General features: G+C 40.9%; 1 protein-coding gene across 5 annotated transcripts in view; it reads right to left on the minus strand.

Annotated features, from left to right (window-relative positions):
* The window catches only part of FGD3 (FYVE, RhoGEF and PH domain containing 3), a 111936-nt gene that overhangs the window by 68269 nt on the left and 24086 nt on the right, over window positions 1-19581 (minus strand). Inside the window, exon 1 of one of the 5 annotated variants that reach the window (XM_074836764.1) lies at window positions 18191-18247. The exons of 2 other annotated variants lie outside the window; for them this stretch is intronic. Coding sequence is in view for 1 of the 3 variants with exons in the window: in XM_074836763.1 (XP_074692864.1) it covers window positions 2589-2613 (25 nt within the window). In the remaining 2 variants the exon portion in view is untranslated. Of the gene's footprint in view, window positions 1-2588; window positions 2629-12333; window positions 12350-18190; window positions 18248-19581 lie in introns of those variants that run through there. 2 more of the 5 variants (XM_074836766.1, XM_074836763.1) reach the window with 2 other exon arrangements.

Raw genomic sequence — 19581 nt, forward strand, 5'->3', positions numbered from 1 at the left:
TGAAATGTAACTGGCCACTAGCATTTTCAAATATAAATGCATAGCTAATAACGATCATTATAAACCATGTTGCTTGCACAGGACATATCTGAATATTTGTGTTTAAAATTATATTGCATAAAACAGCATTTACTGTTTCATTAATTACTGGCTTTCATCAAATTTCTGCATCATTGTTCCATATTGCCCTTTTATTGATGGAGAATACTCAACGCATACAATGTATGCTTGCTGGCAAAGCTGCATTATTAAGGAGAAAGGATGACTGGAAATAATGGAGGGATTTAAAAATAAAAGTGATTACAGAAATTTAGAAGCTATTAAGAAAAATGTAAAGAATTTTCATTGTAGAAGAAAAACAGTACAAAAAGATCATTACAAGATTATTTCAGATACTGAATGACTCCTGTAATGAATTTGTAAGTCTGAGCTCTTACAATCATTGACAGTGAAAGTATAATTTATTTATATCATCACAATTGTATCAGTTCCTCTGAATGGGTTATGGATAAATAATTTTTTGGTTTGCTTTGAGTTTTTTCAGATCTATTATTGCATATTGGCTTCAGCTAGCCTCAACTGCTGCAAATGTCACATCGCAAGGAGATAAGACACCTCTTAGAGCAACATCTTTATACATAAAGTGAGGACCTGAGTTAGCATCAATCAAAAAACAATACAACAGTAACACTAGTACATCTCCAAATTCCCTAGTACACTTTCTGCTTCCTTGGCAGCACACTGCTCAGTGTCAGCAAACACGACGAGCCCTCCAAAGCTCTTCCCAAAATCAAAAAAAGTAAATACAAAGCATATGCATACATGAACTGCAACAAAGCCTGGTTATGCTGTCACACTTGCTCCAGCCCACCTTGCTCCCCTTCGCAAGTGACTGTCATCAACTTGCTGCACAGCCACTTACCCACCACTGACCTGTGGCATATGATGAGCATCTCCCTCAACATACATGATGATTGTCACCAAAGGCAGCGCTCAAAGGTGCCTTCAGTCATGTTATCCCGCTCATAAATAAACTGGGGCTAACTAGGAGATGCTCAAAGCTTAGGCATCACCCCCCCCCCCCAAATCTGGCACTCATAATTATATGCAAAGTCTGCATTAGCCACATCTTCCCACCTCCCTTGTTAGGGAGCGACGGGTCTCTTCAGAGAAACCCAGGCAGGAAGACTGCAGCCGCAGGCAATTTCTCAGGTGAAGGCAGGGCACTGCTAGCGTACGCAGCCCAGCTTCTCCCCGCTGCCACTCGCTTGGCCAGGGCCCCGTGACGCCGTGTCCCCAGCGGTCCCTCCTGCACGCCCACCTCAGCCCCTCGGCCACCCTGCGGACATGCCACGGGAATGAGCTCGGAGTGACCGACCCTCCTCTCCAGGGTCCCTTAGCTGAAGCTGTGCTCAAAAAATGGAAAAGCTCTGGTCAGGTTTTATTACAGACTGTGGCAGAGGAAAAAACATAACCATCAAGCTAAATAATTGCTTAGAGGTGATTTTTAATTTAAAAGCTCATTTGCACTAACGATCAGGAAGAATCCTATATTTTGTTCACTGCAAGACGCATGGTTGCTGACAAAATAACCAGACTAAAACTAGAGACAAATGGCAAAAAATTCTAGTTAATCTCTCCATTTTTCTTGGTCACGTATCAGAATGGATTTCTTCTTTCTCACCATGGTGCACCTTCTCTGCTTGACTAGAGACAGGAACGCAACTTCTACAGCCTTATTTTCCTAACCAGGTATCTAGGAAAACCATTCTTTGACTGAACAGGCACTTCTTCCTTCCCACACAGCAGCCAGTTTTGGATTCTCAGATGCACAAAAAGACAACATGCCTTGCAACAGGTTTGTGCTACGAGGAAGGCACAGAGCACCAAACGCACAGCTGAGGAACGCTACGTTCATCTTCCATTTCCTGAAACAAGGAGATGCATTTGATAAAAGAAAAGTGTGATTGCCTTAAGTGTAATAAACAAGTGTGTTAATGATTGGTTCTTGTTGCATTGAGAAGCTTAATGAAGTGGATACCCAATACATGTTTTAGTAATCTTACAATTCTGTATGTAATTTAAAAACATTGAATAATATTTGAATGCCGGAGTGCATACCATACATGAAGTATATGCAGTTTTCAAAGTAAGTGACCCAGAGATGTTCCCCAAGTATTTCAGTTCATTGATCTCATTTGATGATGGAATTACAACGGTTAGATCACAGTTAAATCAGATAACTAATCCTAGCCGTGAAAACTATACAAATTTTTTCATATCAACTAAAATTCAATTTATCACCTATTCTGAACTGTATTATATGCTAGGGTTCATCATTCTTCTATACAGTAAAATATATTTTATTTCAAAACACTTCCAGAATTACAAATATAAAAGCTAAAGCCATAACAATACATTAGTTTCTTTAAACATAGAACTTCAATTGTAATTACATTTAACAGCATAAAATTCCAATCCACTCAGTGATCTGTTGGAAATATAGCTGATAATGTTAAATTAAAATTACTGGGCTTTGGCACTTGGGGAAAAATAAAAAAATCACTTTTAAACATAAAAAAAATCACCTGAAAGGCTGATTGCAGGATTCATAACGACTGCACATGAAATGGCAAAGGCTGCCAAATCAAGTAGTTTTGGTGTTCAAAGAGGATGCAAACGAGTCTATTAAGTGTCACCACCATCCAGGCATCAGGGACTGGGAACGGTGGGGCAGGAGTCTCTGCTCTCCCCGGGGAAACACGCCACATTGCAAAACCCTCATTACCATTAGTATTTACACCACACCATAGATGTTCAATGACATTTTACAGTCAGATAAAAGACTAGAAATCCCTGCCTGTGGGAATCAAAATCTACTAGGGCAGAGCAAAGCCGTAGGAGCAGAACTTGCATAAGCCTTTGTGAGCAAGCCCAAGCGCACTCCGTACACACTGCAACCCGTCCCTTTGGCACATGTGCAGCAGCAAGCACAGAGGACAGGGTCTGGACACTCACTCCTACCTTATTTGACTCATTGTGCAACACCAAGAGCTTTGCCTGTTCTGGGGAGGGAAGAACATAGAACATATCCACAGAGAAAGCGTGGTCCTCCCTGTGATCTGGGGTCGTTAGTAACAGCAGGGAGAATTTGGAGTGAAGAGGTCTAGAAATTTATTCTAGCTTGAACTGAAGGTCAATTTTTTCCCCCATGTCTAAGTTTCCCTTGTTTGATGAAGGAAGGAGACCACAAAGTTGGGAACTCTCTGGAATAAGCAGTTGATGCATTGGAAACACTCAAGCACTACAACCACAGCCAAATAGTTAATAATTGCAAGTTGTAACAGCGTATCAAACTGAGGAGAGGGGAGGTCAACCTGTGACTAACAGGGGCACAAGCAGGTAAGAACCAGCAACAACCAGGTCTCAAGCAGTAAAGATAATTTTTTCATTCCATTTTCATTTAGGTACCAATCCATATTCCACTCGACATTGCATCATAAGATGGGTATCAGCAATAAGTGCTCCAGAAGTCAGCAAGCAATGGGAAAAAATGCCTGAAAACATTTAACACCAGGAAAAACAACTGTCTGTCTTCATCCTCTGATGCTGACTCCAGGTGGGAGGGATGCAGCACCAGCGTAACTCGGATTAACTCGGCACCCCCAGTTACTGCAGCTTTTCAGAAGACCTGCCATCATTGTCTGTGTGATCACAGAGAACAAGAAACCTCAAACTGACACATTTTATCTCAAAATTGGGGCAGGCTAAAAGCTCACACTTTAACCACTTCGGATCTGAGCTGGTAGATGGTAACAATGTTCTGCCATAATTTGATTGCAAACAGTTGCATTCTTGGATTCTTAAAAGGTTAAAATTCTTATTTTGGTTTAGCACATTCCTTGATTGAGGACAAATAAAAAATAACAGAAAAGAAAAAAAACAAAACCAACCCAAAATACCCCAAACTTCAAATAGGAGCATATCAAAGGCCAGTACCTGTCCCTTACCTACTTCAATTCAATTAACATTTTTAGGCTACCTGAGAAGAAATACAAGGTCTAACAGCACAAAAGGATTCAGTATCTTGCACTGCAACGTCTCATTTAAGCCTCTTTTCTCACTTGACTCTGAGGTTAAAACTGGGAGGGAGGGGTGGAAATCATGCCTGGAGATTTTTCAAATGTTCTGCTTTCCAACAAAAATGAGAATTTCTCTTAAGAACTTAACAGAGGAAAGTCCCATTAAGCAAAAATAAAACTCCCATAAACAGCACTCATCCTCAATCAAAAGAGAATCAACACTTCACTATTTCTAAATCCACTTTACTTTGTAGGTACTTGGGTAAGGGAGCAGCTCAGACAAGACAATGTGGGTAGGAAGATAGCTTAGTAGAAAGGTATTCGTAAATAATTCAGGCCCTAATCTTTGGCTACTAAACCATAAAGGGTAAATGTTAAAAACTGGTTTAAAGATCTTGCGCGTGTCACACAACCATTCACCTGCATTTCTGAGATGAACAAACTTTTGAAGTTGTTATTATGTTAGAAAATGTCTCAAGCAAGAATGCGTTCGTTAGCTATGAAGAAGCACAACACAGCATTTATACGGTCAAAAACCTCTTTTATATGTGCATTCACCTCCTTTCTCACAATCAGTATGAATCTGTGCACTGGATTCATTGCTGTTGTTACTGTAGCTTGAATACTGTCTGTGCATACACATATATATACAAACCCGTCCTCCCAATCTGACGTAAATCAACTCCCAAACTTGTTCCAACATGCAGTTCACTTCAGCACAGTTCTGAGCACCGATTTCCCACCTTGCCAACACTTCTTATATAGCACAAAACCATTAACACAAATACTGAAATCAGTGACACTTTTGAGGACTGCAAGATTCCAACCAAGTTTTAATTAGCTTGATTTTGTTTATTTTTGCAGAAGCACATAACGAATTCTTCTTTTGTTTTTTAATATCAAGGAAGAAATAGAGTAGTATTCATATTCACTATGGATACACAAAAAGCTAAGCTCATCTTTTTGCACAGTGCTTTCAAAGGTAGACAGACAAATTATAGCAGACAGTATCAGTACCATTCACAATTCCGTATTTTGCAGAAGCTTTTTATTCTTTGCTTTGTCCTTAATGATGCTTTAAACCAATTGCTGATTTGTCTGGATAATTAACATCCAAAATCCAATTCTTCACAGATGAACTGGAGTGAGTTTGAGTACCAGAGAATGCAGCTATTCATCAACAGACAGTCCTCACTGGGTGGACAATGGCTTGAATTTTACTGCACATTGAAGACAATGCAATTACCAAGATTGAAAGGTACGTAATCTATACCACCAAAGAAAGTATTAATAGTGGTATGATCAGTGAAGGATAAACAAGAAGGCAGTATTTTATCATTGCATGGAACAATAGTACTGATTTGAAAAACCCTATTGCCTACATTAGGCATAGCTGTGTTGAGAAACAGTAAGTACTTAGGTGGAAAACTCATTATGAAGGGAGCTGGATCATCCTGGGCTTAGTGAAACCATATGAAATCTGGTATCCTTAGGTGGTTGTCATTAGTCCATTCACTCGTATCAGTCTAATTGTCATTATTATTACAAGTAAACCTGTGGCAAAGGTATTTTTAACTCATCGCTCTAAAAGATACATCTGAATTCTTCCTGTTTTGACCTCCCTCATCAAAATTTTAACCCATAAACTTGGCAGATCTGGCAGCACGGAACCTGTTTTGGGCTAATGCAATCATGCAATTTGCAGCCAGTAGCCCTGTAATAACTACCAGCTAGCCCTGCTTGTCTGTAGAAAAGTACTTGATATGCATAGCTTTATTTTCTTAAACACTTTTCTTCTGACCTTTTTCAATTATTTTTTTTCTTTAAGGTCAAGACAACTTTCTCCCCACCACTTACTGCTAGCACTCAGACTCAAACCATGCAGCGTGCCACGTTGCTGCCTGACCCCAGAGTCCACCCCTTCTCTCCGGGCATGCTTCAAACTGGCAGCAAAGGCACAGACTGAAAGACTTGCATGTCCCCCCTAGATTTAATTAAGTGGCCTAGAAATAAACGCGTTTCGTGTTAATTTACTAAGCATTCACATACTGCTTGAGAGTTCTTCAGTCAGTTTCCACGTACATAAGCATGAAGAAAACACCTCAAGATTTTCCTTACTCTGAAATATTCTCTTAAGTCTTCTCTCACGCTATCTCGGCATCAAAATGAACATTCGGCCAAACTGCTGTACTTTGGACACACAACATAGGACAAGTACAGGAATAAATGAGGATGTATCATTTAGATAATTTAGCTGTCAACTGAATACTTCAGAATCTGACAATCCAGTGCCCTATTTCAACTTTTTTAAAATAATAACAAAAAAAAGTTAATGAAACCTTGTCATCAGAATACCCTGCTCAGAACAGACACAAGAGACTGCTGCTCAGAAAATGCATATGGTAGAAATGACTTATTTTCATGTAAAAGACAGAGCAACCTTTCAAATCAAGGTTACAGATATTCTCTCAAAGCTCTTTGTTTCAAGAGCACTAGATACAGCTACATCTGAATTTTCTTAACAGTCTCCCTCAATTGCAAGGACACCACCATTTAATCTAACCAGCAATGCCCCCGCCTTGGTCTACCCATGCTAAACACCATTGCCAAACAGAATTATGATGAAAGTAGGAAGACATGGAAGTTCCATTGTATACAGCAAAGCATATGCTATCTAGTTTTACCTTAAAGTTTAAAAAAGCATGCAATTCCACTTCCCTGAAAATATAAGAAACCAGGAGAAAATACTGTATTAATGGGAATGTTTGCCTGTCTTTCTGTGACATTTTAAAGTTACCTTTCTAATCATGAGTGCAGGGAGTGGGGGGGAGCTACTTAGCATTTATACCTATTCCAAAATAGCTTTTAATTTCCTGTGAACATTGATGATAATACTGTAGTTTAAGCAATTCTCAACAACGCCAAGCAAAAAACCCAATTCATTCCAAAATAGATAACCCTCTCCTGAAGCAGCCAAGAACCTAACTGGAAATACCAAGTCCGGTGATAAGAAAAAGAAAAATTAATTACCAAGAGTTGTTTGTACTGAATGACAATCTACAGATTCTAGCACCATGACCAAAGGCATGAAATAAACCTATTTCCAAAATCCAATCTCACCCTTTTGCAAACACGGTCACTTGTTTGCTACAGCAGCAAGTGTTTGCTGTCCCTTAATCGTTCCCACCCTCCCCTCCCCATGTAAATACAGACCAACCATAAAAGAAAAGGTCCTATGACAGTAGCATTTTCGGTAAGCTTTACTCAGTGGATCCTTGTCCAAACCATTGACAAATAGTCTTTCTCACAACACTATTAAAAATTCTGTGCTAATCCAACCTCTTTTCTTTTCCAGCCGTATCAGCATGGCTGTGTTGGAATGAGTCTCCCTGAGAAGGACTGTTTCATACAGGTACAGCTGCAGGCAAGCACGGGCAGACCAGGCTTCTACGGTGCGTCTGGCCCAGAGCAGAGAGAGGACACGGCAGACCAGACCTGACTCTTGCAGACCTTATCCAGGATGTTAAAGTTTTTCAAGCCTGAACGTGGACATGGCCAGACACATGAGTAATCCCACGGATTTCAGGGGGACTGCTCATAGAACTACAGTTGCAGTGTGTACCATGCAGACACTCATCCACAGCTTTCAAAGCCGGGACTACCTATATCGTTGAGAAGTGGTTTATGGGTCAGAGCCCTGCAGAAAGTCAGTCATACACTGAATTTTGTAAGCATTGCCTCAGAAAAGGTGACAAATTACCTGTATTTAATCTTCAAAACACCTACTACTATTATGAAGTCAACTCCAACAAGGCTGTAGGAGATGATGAAAGACATAAGTAATGGTTGTAGAACATGCATTTAGGGAACCACTGCACACCTCACCTCCTGCAAAGCAACAGAAATGCAACTAAGAACACAAATGGAACAGAAAGTACGATTAGAAACTCAAAGTCTAGTGGTAATATTAAATAGAAGATATTCTCCAGTCTCTCTATTACCAACATAAAAACCACCAGCTGTCAGTAACGTTCAGTCTTTCTCCAGTCTCAGCCCTCCATGACCTAAATATTCACTGATTAGTATTTCGGTGCATTTAACTCTTTAAGGGCCCAGTCCTGAAGCCCTTCACATTTCTCCATCCAGGCTGCTCAGAGGGAACACAAGAGCACTGGGCACCTCCTTTGGAAGGGAAACTCAACACCTCTCAAGATCAGCCCGGGAGCTCCGTTAGCCCTCTTGTGTCCTATCTAGTCCCATGCCAGTATAACAAGTTAATGGCAATTGCCGTTCATTCCGCTTCTCACAGCAACGCTTCCAAAAAAGGGCATTTTATCAAACCAAACATTCAATAGCAGAAAGAAATGGTAAATCCTGTGCTGAAGGACAGAATTTAACACAGGCGTGAGATATAGATGGTGGGACTAATGGTGCAGATTCATACTACACTTAACCTCCTCCAGCTGCAGGAGTCCTCCTGCCCTGCCCACTCAGCCACAGACACCGCATCATTCTTGGTTACAAGGTTTCTGTCAGGTCAATAAACTCTCCCAACTCTGAACTGATTCAGCTCATCCCATGCACGGAGAAGTGGTGTGAAAGCAGGCTGCACTTTGGGTGCCAGAAAGACACAGAAAGTGGAACTGGGCTCCGAGACGTCTCCTACCACGGTACAACAGATAGGGCAGCTGTTTTGACAAGCCCCACGCTCTGCAGAACCCTGGGAATGATACGGTTTACAGCAACTCAACTGGCCAGTAAGCAGCAGCACTGCATCTCAATTATTTTTGCCTAATGGCATGGAAAAAAAATTCAGAAACCTCTTGTTCTCCAACAAAATACTCTCACTGGGAATCAGCAGTATTCAAAGTATCCAAAAATTGATACTTTTTTTTTCCTTCTTAAAAACAAAGTCACCTTTACAAGTAAAATAGCCAGTTTCATCTTCCCACCTTCTCAGATCATGGTATTTTGACCAGTCATTCAATAAATTTAACCCAAGTTAAAACGAGCTTGTCTTTGATAACCAAAGAGGTTGAGACCTTTAACTTTTGCAGTGAAGCGTTTTTTCCAGACCTCTATCATTTTTGTGGCAAGGGTTTTTTAATGCCACATCTCCATTTATAGGGGAAATGAAACTTCAGCTGATCCCATGCTTAAATGAAAATGCTCAATTTTGGTTTCCTGTTGGAACTTGCGAATGCAGAAACTTTTTTTTTTTGGGGGGGGTGGGGAGGCAAAGAGAAATAGCTCTAAAAACAGGATTAAATTTTAACAATGAATTGTGAAATTATCCGCTATGGTGAATTCTTCACTTTTTTGGACGGTCAGGGGGAGGGACCCTATAGTTGGAAAGAATTTTTGGACCTTGGATACAGTTCTTCACGGCAGTCCAGACACCAGCAGTCCCCATGTACTGGGAAAGACCAGGAAGGACTACACTGCAAGCTAGCACCGGTCTCTGACACAGAGCAAAACCAGGTTGTTCCTAATAAAGTACTGCAAAAGAATATTTGTAGGACTGTTCTGTATTCAGAATAGTTGCAGGACTACCCAGTCCTATTCTGTAGGACTGAAACCAAGTCTTTCCTTCTCTTTCCTTAGAAATGGACAAAATTAATAGGAACAAATAAATACAAATGCCTTGATTTCGGGTGTTAGTGAGCTCTTAAAGCGCTACTGCTAACATCAGATGGAGTAAAAAGCAAATCTTCAATCTCCAGGCCCCTTAAGGACCAGGAATGCTGTAATGCCATCTTCACTGCCAATCTGTCCTATCCCCATTGTGCCTTCATACATCTACAGGGGTTTGTTTTGGTGTGGATTTCCTTACAGCACCAAGCTCAGCTCAAAGCTTGGGAGTAAGAAAGGGTTTTGTTTTGTTGTTTGTGGTTGGTTTTTTGGGGGGGTGGGGGGGTCGCTTTATGTTAGGTTTGGTTTGTTTTTTCACTACTCCTAAATTCATGACTTTCAAGTCTTTGCCTCTAGCATTCATGCTATGTTCCCTAACTTTAAGGATCTAGAAAGCGAGATAGGTTATGCAGATTTTTGTGGTTACATAACTCCATCAGATTCTTGCTCTTACTTGTTAAGATATATCACTGATATATCTCATCGTTTTAAGCCTCTGGCTCAAATGAAATCTTTTCTCAGATACTCAAGATGAACTTCTAAAGGACTGGATTTTCCACACATATTCTGCTATATTCAAAATAATGACATCAGGTAACATTAAGTAGAAGGGGAAATAGGCTGTGTCACGTAAACATGCTTCAAAGGACACAATCCTACCCGGCTCTAGGTAATTCCTGTTAAACATTACTTGGTACTTCATCCCCAGCATCAGGCAGAACTCAACACCTTCCCAAATTAAAAGAAGTCATTATATTATTCATGTGGCAGCAAGTAAAGCATCAGGTTGATGGGAGTGGAGAGGAAAATGGCTGGTTCTTCATTTTCTCATGTCAAGCATGTAGGGTAATAAGACAAAGACAAAAGTCACTGTCATGTTGTATTTGCTTTCTAATTGCCTCAATACTGAAACATGCTCACAACTCTGCCACATGGGCAAGTGAATCCATATGTTCTTAGAAAATGTCATGGATACTACACTTCTCCTCCAGGTTTACATAGGCACAAGTGACAATTGCAATGATTTTTACTTCCATTTACCCCAATTACAGCAGTTTTTTCCTATCAAGAAGTATGATGATAACTCAGAAGTATGTAATTACCCTCCTCTACTGACACTGAAACATCACCTCCACAGAACATCTACTACTACTTGTTATTCCACTAAATTCACCACAAATTATACACAGGTTGCTGTCGCAAGTATGAAACAAACACTTTTCCTCCCATCCTACAAACCCTGCCAAGAGGAGGCAGATGGCGGCACTAGGGAGAAATCTCCAGGTAAGATGTCCACTCTCTGAAGTAAACACTCACCTAGAAGATTCCTGAGCTGGGTCACCCCAAAACACTATCCACAAACTAAGCACCTGTCTAACTCCATGCATGTGCCTGCAGCTATGGGAGTGAAGACCAGAAGCCAGATGCTCTCCCACCACCACTCCCCAACAAAGCCTCGCTGCAGCCACTGCCCTCCTTGCACACCCTCTCTAACCCGCTGAGCCTTTCACTCCCTCCTAAACACAGTGCCAGCACTTCAGAAGAGCGTGAAGAGCCCTGTACGGTCTCTAACCCTTGGCAGGCTGGAAAAATCTGTGAGTGGTAAAATTTGAGTGCCTCAGACTGACAGGGGAACTGAACAAAAATCTCACACCACCCTGGGCAGCATGTCTTCAGTAAGTCCCAAAGAGTGGGAAGGAACAGCTAGCACCACATCTTGCAAAAATCTCCACCCTCTTCCTACCTCGGCAGTGCATTCAGCACCCCTTAGCAAAGAAGGGTGGAAAGAACTGTTTGTTTCTTGACCACGATCTGACTTTTTTCTTGCTCTCCCTGAGCTTGCCCCAAACTCCAGCCATGCCTGAATGAAAATGCTCCTTACACCTTAACTTGTACATAACTTTCAGAAGTCCCCAGGCTCCACGTCTCACATGGCAATGTCACGAGAGCACAGGAAGCCCCGGGGACCATACAAGAGCTCAGCAGAAGTTTTCAGGGCTGCAACGCTGGAATTGCAACGGCTGGAAGTGCTCGTGTCCTTGTTTAGATCCCACCTTAGCCATACAGCGAATTATATACATTGGACTGTGCTTAACCAAAGAAAATCCTGCAAACATAATTTACTTTAAGAGCTGGATATCATTAAAAGTTGCATACCAACAAGAGCTGTAAGAGAACGCATAAATAACAAATATTTAGAAAACAACAAAACAGAAAAGAGGTGGAGGGAAAATCTGATCCAGGTCCCCATGTTGTCATGGTGACTTCACAGCCATTATGTACTTCAGACACATTTAGAGGAAAGCTACATTTTTACCCTTCCCCAACCAAATAATGCAAGGAAGAAAAAAAAAAATCCTGCCAGTTCGTCACAAACCAATCAAAGGGCAATCCAATCCTTTGATCAGGCAGCACCCCTAACATATTTTAATGAATACTGTTACTGCACCGTGATTCATGTGCTCAGACAACATGGAAACAGACATAAGTAGAAAATTAAAAAAAATAATCTATCCAAACCATTTATCATACAAGATAAAGACACTGTTTGAAAGATTTCTGACCACGTTTGTATCAGACAGGTTTCTGCTTTCAGAATATTTAAAAAATAATTACTTACATCATTTCATTCTCCCCCGTTTGCAGATACTGTTTGCAATTGGTTTTCTTTTACCAAGTACTACTAGTTCTACATGCTACTCTTATCACACATAGCAGTCAAATAGCCTTAGCCTGCTCAAATATAATAAAATCCTCTCAACATCTACACGCAAATGCTGCATAAATACGGATTTTTGAAAGCATGCACCATAGAGATCATAAAATCAATCCAGCTCATTACAGCAGGAAACACAGCAAACGCTTTACTACCAGCTTCTAAATTGCTCACACAGAGCAAGCATTGCCAAATGCCACTAAACATTCCCACTTCTACACCAATAAAAGGCAAATGCATAATATAGTCAAAGAGCAGGCATCTGTTAAGACACCATTTTCTAAACGATACCTGTAAAGACATTAAAGACTCCATGAGAAAGCAAGATTTGCAACAGATCACAGCATGCAAGCTTACCAGCGGCTCGCCAGCACAGCCTGGCCAGCCATCTGCCCCTTTCCCCCCCACCTCAAAGCCGTTTCAGGAAATTGCCGCATTCACTTCACAGAAGGATAATTCTGATAACCCCCACCCTCCAAGTTAATCAATTAATGAAGCAAGACTCTTTTTTCCTTACTAAGCAATGTACAGACACTAGGTCACATGAAGGTTGCCCGTTCTTTCCTGCTGTAGGGCCTCCCAAATAACAACTGACCATCCAAATTCAGCCCTTTTTTTTTTTTTATATTCATTCAAAGCTGTAGGAATACACTCAGCCCTTGACAATGCCAGCTTGCATGATGAAAGAGCAAAAGTAGTTTTGAGGCTGCAGAATGCCTTCCCTGGGTTACCATGGAAATAAATGTGGGAAGGGGAGGGGGCTTTGCTGATGGTAGTGCTGCTACTCAGTGGAGATGCTTTAAGGCCAGGCTGCGTGGGACTGTACACCAGAAGAAAATGTGTTTTACTACTACCACTATAATTTTACTGGCACTTACTTTCATTTTCACCAAATTTCATATAGTTGAAAAGCATGAAACTTCTCTGAGATCCTGGGGGGATGTGGTTTGAAACAAGTGCGGTGTTATGAGCCCTCCAAAGAGGAGCTGGAGAACTGGAACGTTATTTACATATTGGAATTTCCACAGATGGGAATCAATGCTTAAGTGCAATTAAAAATTGGTTGACAAGGATGAACCTGTTGCAGAGCTGAGGCTGTAGCAAGGGTGACTAATTTCAGGAAGGCTCAATAAGGAGCATCAGCTTATCATTGAAATGCTGGGCAGCATTTCTGTTACAGACAATTATCACACATAGTATGAAACAGATCACCTCAACGATTTTACTGTTGTTTGCACGATTGAGAAAAGCCCATCAGCAAAAGCAGGGCGGGCACTGCCATACACCACTCCATGGCTGCTCCTCCAGTGAGACCCCAACTTCACGCCAATGTTGACTCCCCCTCCTTGGATCTTCTCAGAGTTCCCGTTAAAAGTCAACCAAAATAATCCATAGTAGGCTGAAGTCTGGCACCCAAATCCTGGTGAGGATAGCCAATACAATCTCATCACACTGATTAAATTTGATACAAATTTAATTTTTATCAATTCAAGAGCTGCTAGGTGCAGTGACGTTAATGCAATGCTTCTGATCGAAGCGCAAACTCATTGTCCAATATTTGCCACAAAGCAACAGCAACTTCCACAGACATCAGTTTACCATTAACTATTACTGATGTGTTTAAATTTTGCACGTGAAAAAAGTCCCCGTGCACTGTCTCTGAACACATAGGAGTTGCTAAAGGTTTTTTAATAATAGTTATTAAATAGAGAGCTCCACCTTGGCACACTAGCCAGACCTCCTCTCTCCTCAGCCTCTCCTTAGTGGACATCAAGAAGCCCGAGTTACACAACAGACCATTTTGGGTTTGCAAGCACAGCAGCTAAAGGCGATCCACTACAAATTCCACTGTATGTGTACTTTTAACCCATTTCCAGTGGGTTTGTTTAAAAAGTTAAGCCAAGAAGAGAGAAGGGAACCGAGCTGTGGGCCATACAAAGGACAGACGTGGATTAACGCTGAGGCGAAGACACCGTGAGAACAGTTGCGAGCCAGCTGGGCCCAAGGTTGGAAAGACCTGTCAGGCTGCGGAGTCTCTGCAGAAAACCCTGGCTGTGGCTGCTCCTGCAGCTGCTTCAGCCAGTCCCAGCAGCAGCTGCCTTCTCCCTGGAGCTCTCTACTCATCCCCCCAATCCCACATGGGGTAAAGGAGACACCACTGGGGTCCCAGTGCCCCTAAAGAGGTGGCTGATATCTCCCACCCATATGGGGCCATGAGAGAACTGGTGGGAGGAATATCCTAAGCTGGGTCCCTTTCTGACTCCTCTCACTGCAGAAATTTCTGCCTTAGTTTGAGTTGACAATATGCAGCTTGTGCAAGAGCATTTTTTTTTTTTGATGGGGAAAAAAAAAAAAGAGTATGAAAAAAATCTTTTCCCCAAAAACATCTCACAGCAGGAAGATGAAGTAATATTACATTTATACACACACCATCCCTAGAAGACATACAGCTGGTACAGGAGTGGAGAAGCCCCAGAGAGAAGGTAGTCCATCTTCCTGCAAAGCATACAGCTAACAGCCTAATCCACATATTTCCACCTGTTTTCCTCCCCAGCCAAACAGGATTTCAACATTTATTTACTAGGCCATAAATCAAAAAGCCTAATATAAATAAAATGCAAATCTTACTTATTTTATGACAACACAATAAAAATAAGTTTTGCTGATTACAAGGTATCCACATCACCCAGATTCTCTGCTTCCCTGCGCTCCTACAGCTGCCCCCACCATCACATCTTTATAACAACTAATAGGAAAGCTTCACTCAAAGCAAAATCCCAATTCCTACACAGACTCAAGGAAGAGCAGAACTAAGTCAGCCAAGGCAAACACAGCAAAACACCATAAAACACCAACTGCTACAAACAAGAAATGGGGAAGGGCTAAAAAGGCTTAAAAATCCAAACAGCCAGAAACCAGAGTAGCCCAGCTACTGCTGCAGCCACAAGCCAAGGAGCGGCTCTGCACGGCTCACCTAGCCTGGTCTCACATGTCTCTGGCCTTACCCCCTCGCAGCGAGGGGCGCCAGCTTTCCACTGCGCCCCTCTCACACACCCAGCAGGCACAGACCAGCACAGGACGGGGCTAGTCTGGAGCAACTCATGTGTCCACTGCCCAGCTGGCAGCTGCCAACCTGATGGTTTTGCCCACTTGTCTCCTCCTCTCTAGGGACCTGTCTATTTGGCTAATGAATTTTGGAAAAACTGAAAGGAAAAAAGAAAAAAAAAATATTCTGGCTCTCTTTACCCCTTTTATCAACCTGCTCTGAAATGAGCCTGCAGTCTCAAGAGCAACGAAGGACAGATAGCATAATTGCATAAACCTCACTTCCTCAGGAAACCAGATTAAAAAGCCACACTGTTGACTACCAAGGAAGCTCAGCAAGATCAGGGGAATTCACATGGGAGCAGCTCAGATGTATTACTCTTTTCTTCAAAAGGTAGCCTGCCAGGGGGAGACAAAGGTGAGGCACAGTAGAAGGCCAATAAACTGCAGAAACAGCATATATTGATTATCAAAAGTCAAAGAGTATTCTTTGTATGTATATACGTATACATATACATACATGTAAACACATGTTTATATGCATATACATATCCAGGTATCTCTGGAAAGGATAGCCAAGAGGTTTCTTCAAAGACTACCTGAACAAACAAAAAAGCCTTACTGTTTCAGACTTTCTAACAGCTAAAGAGCACTAGACTCTTACTAGCCTACATTCCTGTGATTAAGTGGCTAATACCACCGTGCTCAAGCAAAGTAACATACATATCATACCACGTCTCCTAGTAACAAGGCAAGTATCAGATGTGCAAAGCTGAGAGGAAAAAAAACAGACTTTAGTCTTTTATTGAGAAAGAATAAATCGAACGAAATTACAAGTGAATGGCTATTGATTACTATGTGATCCTCCTGTAACCTTCTTGAAGCCTTTTATTAGAATTGTTCACACTCAGAGAAATGCAGGATTAATCTCTCATTTGCTGGTAGCTTTTAGATTATTGATAACCTCTCGATGGAAGAAGAAAATAGAGATTTTTTTTTTTTTTGAAAAAAAAGAGGCTATTGTTAAGGATAAACTAACACTTCAAATCATGTACACAGCAAAGCAGGGAACAAGAGTGATGTTTACCCTTCATTTAATACTTTGACAACTACATTCACCTGCTAACGAAACAAAGGAAACACTGTCAGCTTGCCTAAGTGCAATATATATCTGCACTCTCTATATATTTGATTCAGACACTTGAATTGCTGTGTATCAGTAGCTGCATGCAGCAAAAATCACCAAAACCCCCAGAAGATGCAGCAAATCACTCAAGCGATATGGTAACACTATGCAAAAGAGCCATGTTTTTTGGAATGGAGTAGTAACTTTTAAATAACCAACAAAAAATATACAATTATTTGTCTGAGCGTTACACAAGCACACCGTGTAAATACATTACAGCTTCCTAAGTAAAACAAGTAAAAGTGAAACTGTACACCAGCTCATGAAAATGGAAATTTATAGAGGTATATGTTACATACAGGGACGGTCTGTGGTTTGCAATATGTATTTTTACAATTTTCTCCTATGCAGAGCTGACTGTGTGGGCAGGCAGACAACATAGGATGCTTTTTCTGAGCCATAGAGGTCTTCCACATATTCTAACCTAGTTGAAATCACCAGAAAGGAAGCCAAGGTGATTTTTCAAAAGATGACTTCAGAACCCTCCTTAAGTTTCCAACATTTTAAAACCCATCTCTGGTAATGACCAGCATTTCCTTCTCGTACAACAGCAGAAAAATTCCTCACATGCACTAATAAGGCTTACGGATGCTACCCTAAAAACAGCTGGTTTAAAATGCCAGTTAAAAAAAATTTTTATGAAACAGTTTTTACAAATTTTTTTCTTTCCCCCGAATCTGCAATTACTACATGGGCATTGCAACTTTAGAGCATGATGTTTCCAATCCACTTGGCATTTCCAGCATTAAGCCAGCAATGGGGTTTTATCACTGTTCAGTTGCAAGATAAATTTTTGAAAACCAAATAAATTTTGAGAAAATGCAAGCAGCTTTGCTGCCAGTCACCTCTGCTGCCAAAATATATTCCTTTGAGAACTCAGCACCTTTGATTTTTTAGGCTTAAACAAACTAAACAAAGTTTTGCCCTGGTCATACAGATTTCTACAACTTATTTTAGACACTTCCCCTTAAGATCCTGCAGGAAAAAGAAAGAGAGAAGTTTAAATCACTTGTAGGGTGTAACTGGTGTCAAAAAAAGGTTAAACACCTGAATAACTTCAGCTACTTAAGTCTGCTAATTTTTCTTCTAAAATGAAAGAAATATTCAGCAATAAAACCAGATGAACGGGTCTTTATAAAGAGATCTTTGATACATCCATTTCATACCACATGTTCAAGAAGTGTATTAAATTTCACTGTACTAGCAATAGGTTATTATTATCATCACCATCACCACCAACACCAGACAGGCAGTGCTGGTAACTACCTTAAGCACCAAACACTTATGACAGTCTTCAAGCCTCGGGCTGCGCGTCACCAGAGCGCTCTGCTCTAGAACCATGTCAGGGAGCGGCAGGAGAAAGCCAAGAACCAAGCCAGTGAGAAGCGGGGAAAGGGGGGGGCATCGTTAGTCCTGAAAGTACAATTACATTAAATCTATCAGAAACAAATATGAAAGTGTGAAGTGCCTTCTTCCAGTCTCATTTTATTTCTATGGTCACCATGCGCTTTGAAAGTAAGTAGAACTTACTTGTATGAAGTCACTGATGTGAGCTCTATAATTTCTTCCAAAACATTTAGAAAAGAGGAACATAACTGGAAAGCAGAAACAACAAAATATGACATGCTTATTTATTCACTGTTGACTTTGCAATTTCCAATTCGGTTTTTATCAGGACAAAAACCCATGGACTCATTTCCTCCAATTTCCAGCAAAATTCATTATTAAAACACAGAGTTTTAAATAGACCATGACTTCACACAAAAAACAAAGATAGCCTTTGTGCAAGGAGAACCACAGTTGTCTACTTTGAATGGCGCATAACACTGAACCCCTTCAGCAAGAGCATAACCCAGGCCAATTCTTTTTTATATATATAATTCTTTTTAAAAAATATTTTATATACATGTCATTTTTTAATATATAATTCTTAATTTTATATATACACACGTGCATATATTATACATGTTACACATATATACACCTTTAATACCTACAAACTTAAAGAGGCAGTTTGCTGCTGTTACAGTAATTTTTCATTATTAATTTTACACATCATCTCTTGAAGAGCAATAGGAATAAAGACTTATTCACAAATAACACCTTAATGAAGAATTTTCTTCCAAAAACGCCAATCTCTGCTGCCATAGCAGACAGTGCAAGAGAGCAGCACACTGTTAGTGCTCAAATCTTGTTAAGTTCTGAAATCATCCTGGTACGAGAAAAAAGTCCAGCAGTACAGACAGGCAGAAAAACGCTCACATTTACTTATTTTGACAAGAAGAGGGGCACTTAAATCCACGGATCCTTCCCAAAAGGGTTCATGGGGCAAACTGCAAGCAGACACCTTCATTAGAGGCTGCATTTTCTAAAGCTCTACTGTTACATATCCTCCTGCCAAATCCCAGACACAGTCTTCAGGATATCACATTCTTCTCCTCACCCAAAAAAAAAAAAAATTAAAAAAAAAAATATATAAAAGATAAACCACCCCCACTACCAAACCCCAGAGGTGGTCTCCGCTGAGCCTGCTCCTGGTGCCTTGGTGGATGGTGACAAACTCCTCCATGCAGCACTGAAGCTGGACGCAGCCTCTGGACGTGCTTCAGGGGGGTGTGGGGAGGGGACAGAAGGGAATGGATGTTTGCAATTAGCTGAATATGTGTATACATATGATGTAGGTAACCCATTGTCTGCATTTCTGTGGATTTCACAGGTTTTTTGGAAGATCTGGGATGTGGAACGCCAGTCCCTACACTTTGATAGCAGCTTGTTTGACCAGTGTCTAGTTTTAATTTTATTATTACTACAAAAGCACCTATCAATCCCAAAAGAAAGCAGAGCCCAGTGAGATAGGCACTGTACAAATACTTACTAAAAACAGTCTTTGTTCACAGTCCAAACAAAGAATGCTTGAAAAT

Source organism: Strix aluco, chromosome 11 (genome assembly GCF_031877795.1).
Source record: "Strix aluco isolate bStrAlu1 chromosome 11, bStrAlu1.hap1, whole genome shotgun sequence".
In the NCBI taxonomy this organism is placed as follows: Eukaryota; Metazoa; Chordata; class Aves; order Strigiformes; family Strigidae; genus Strix; species Strix aluco.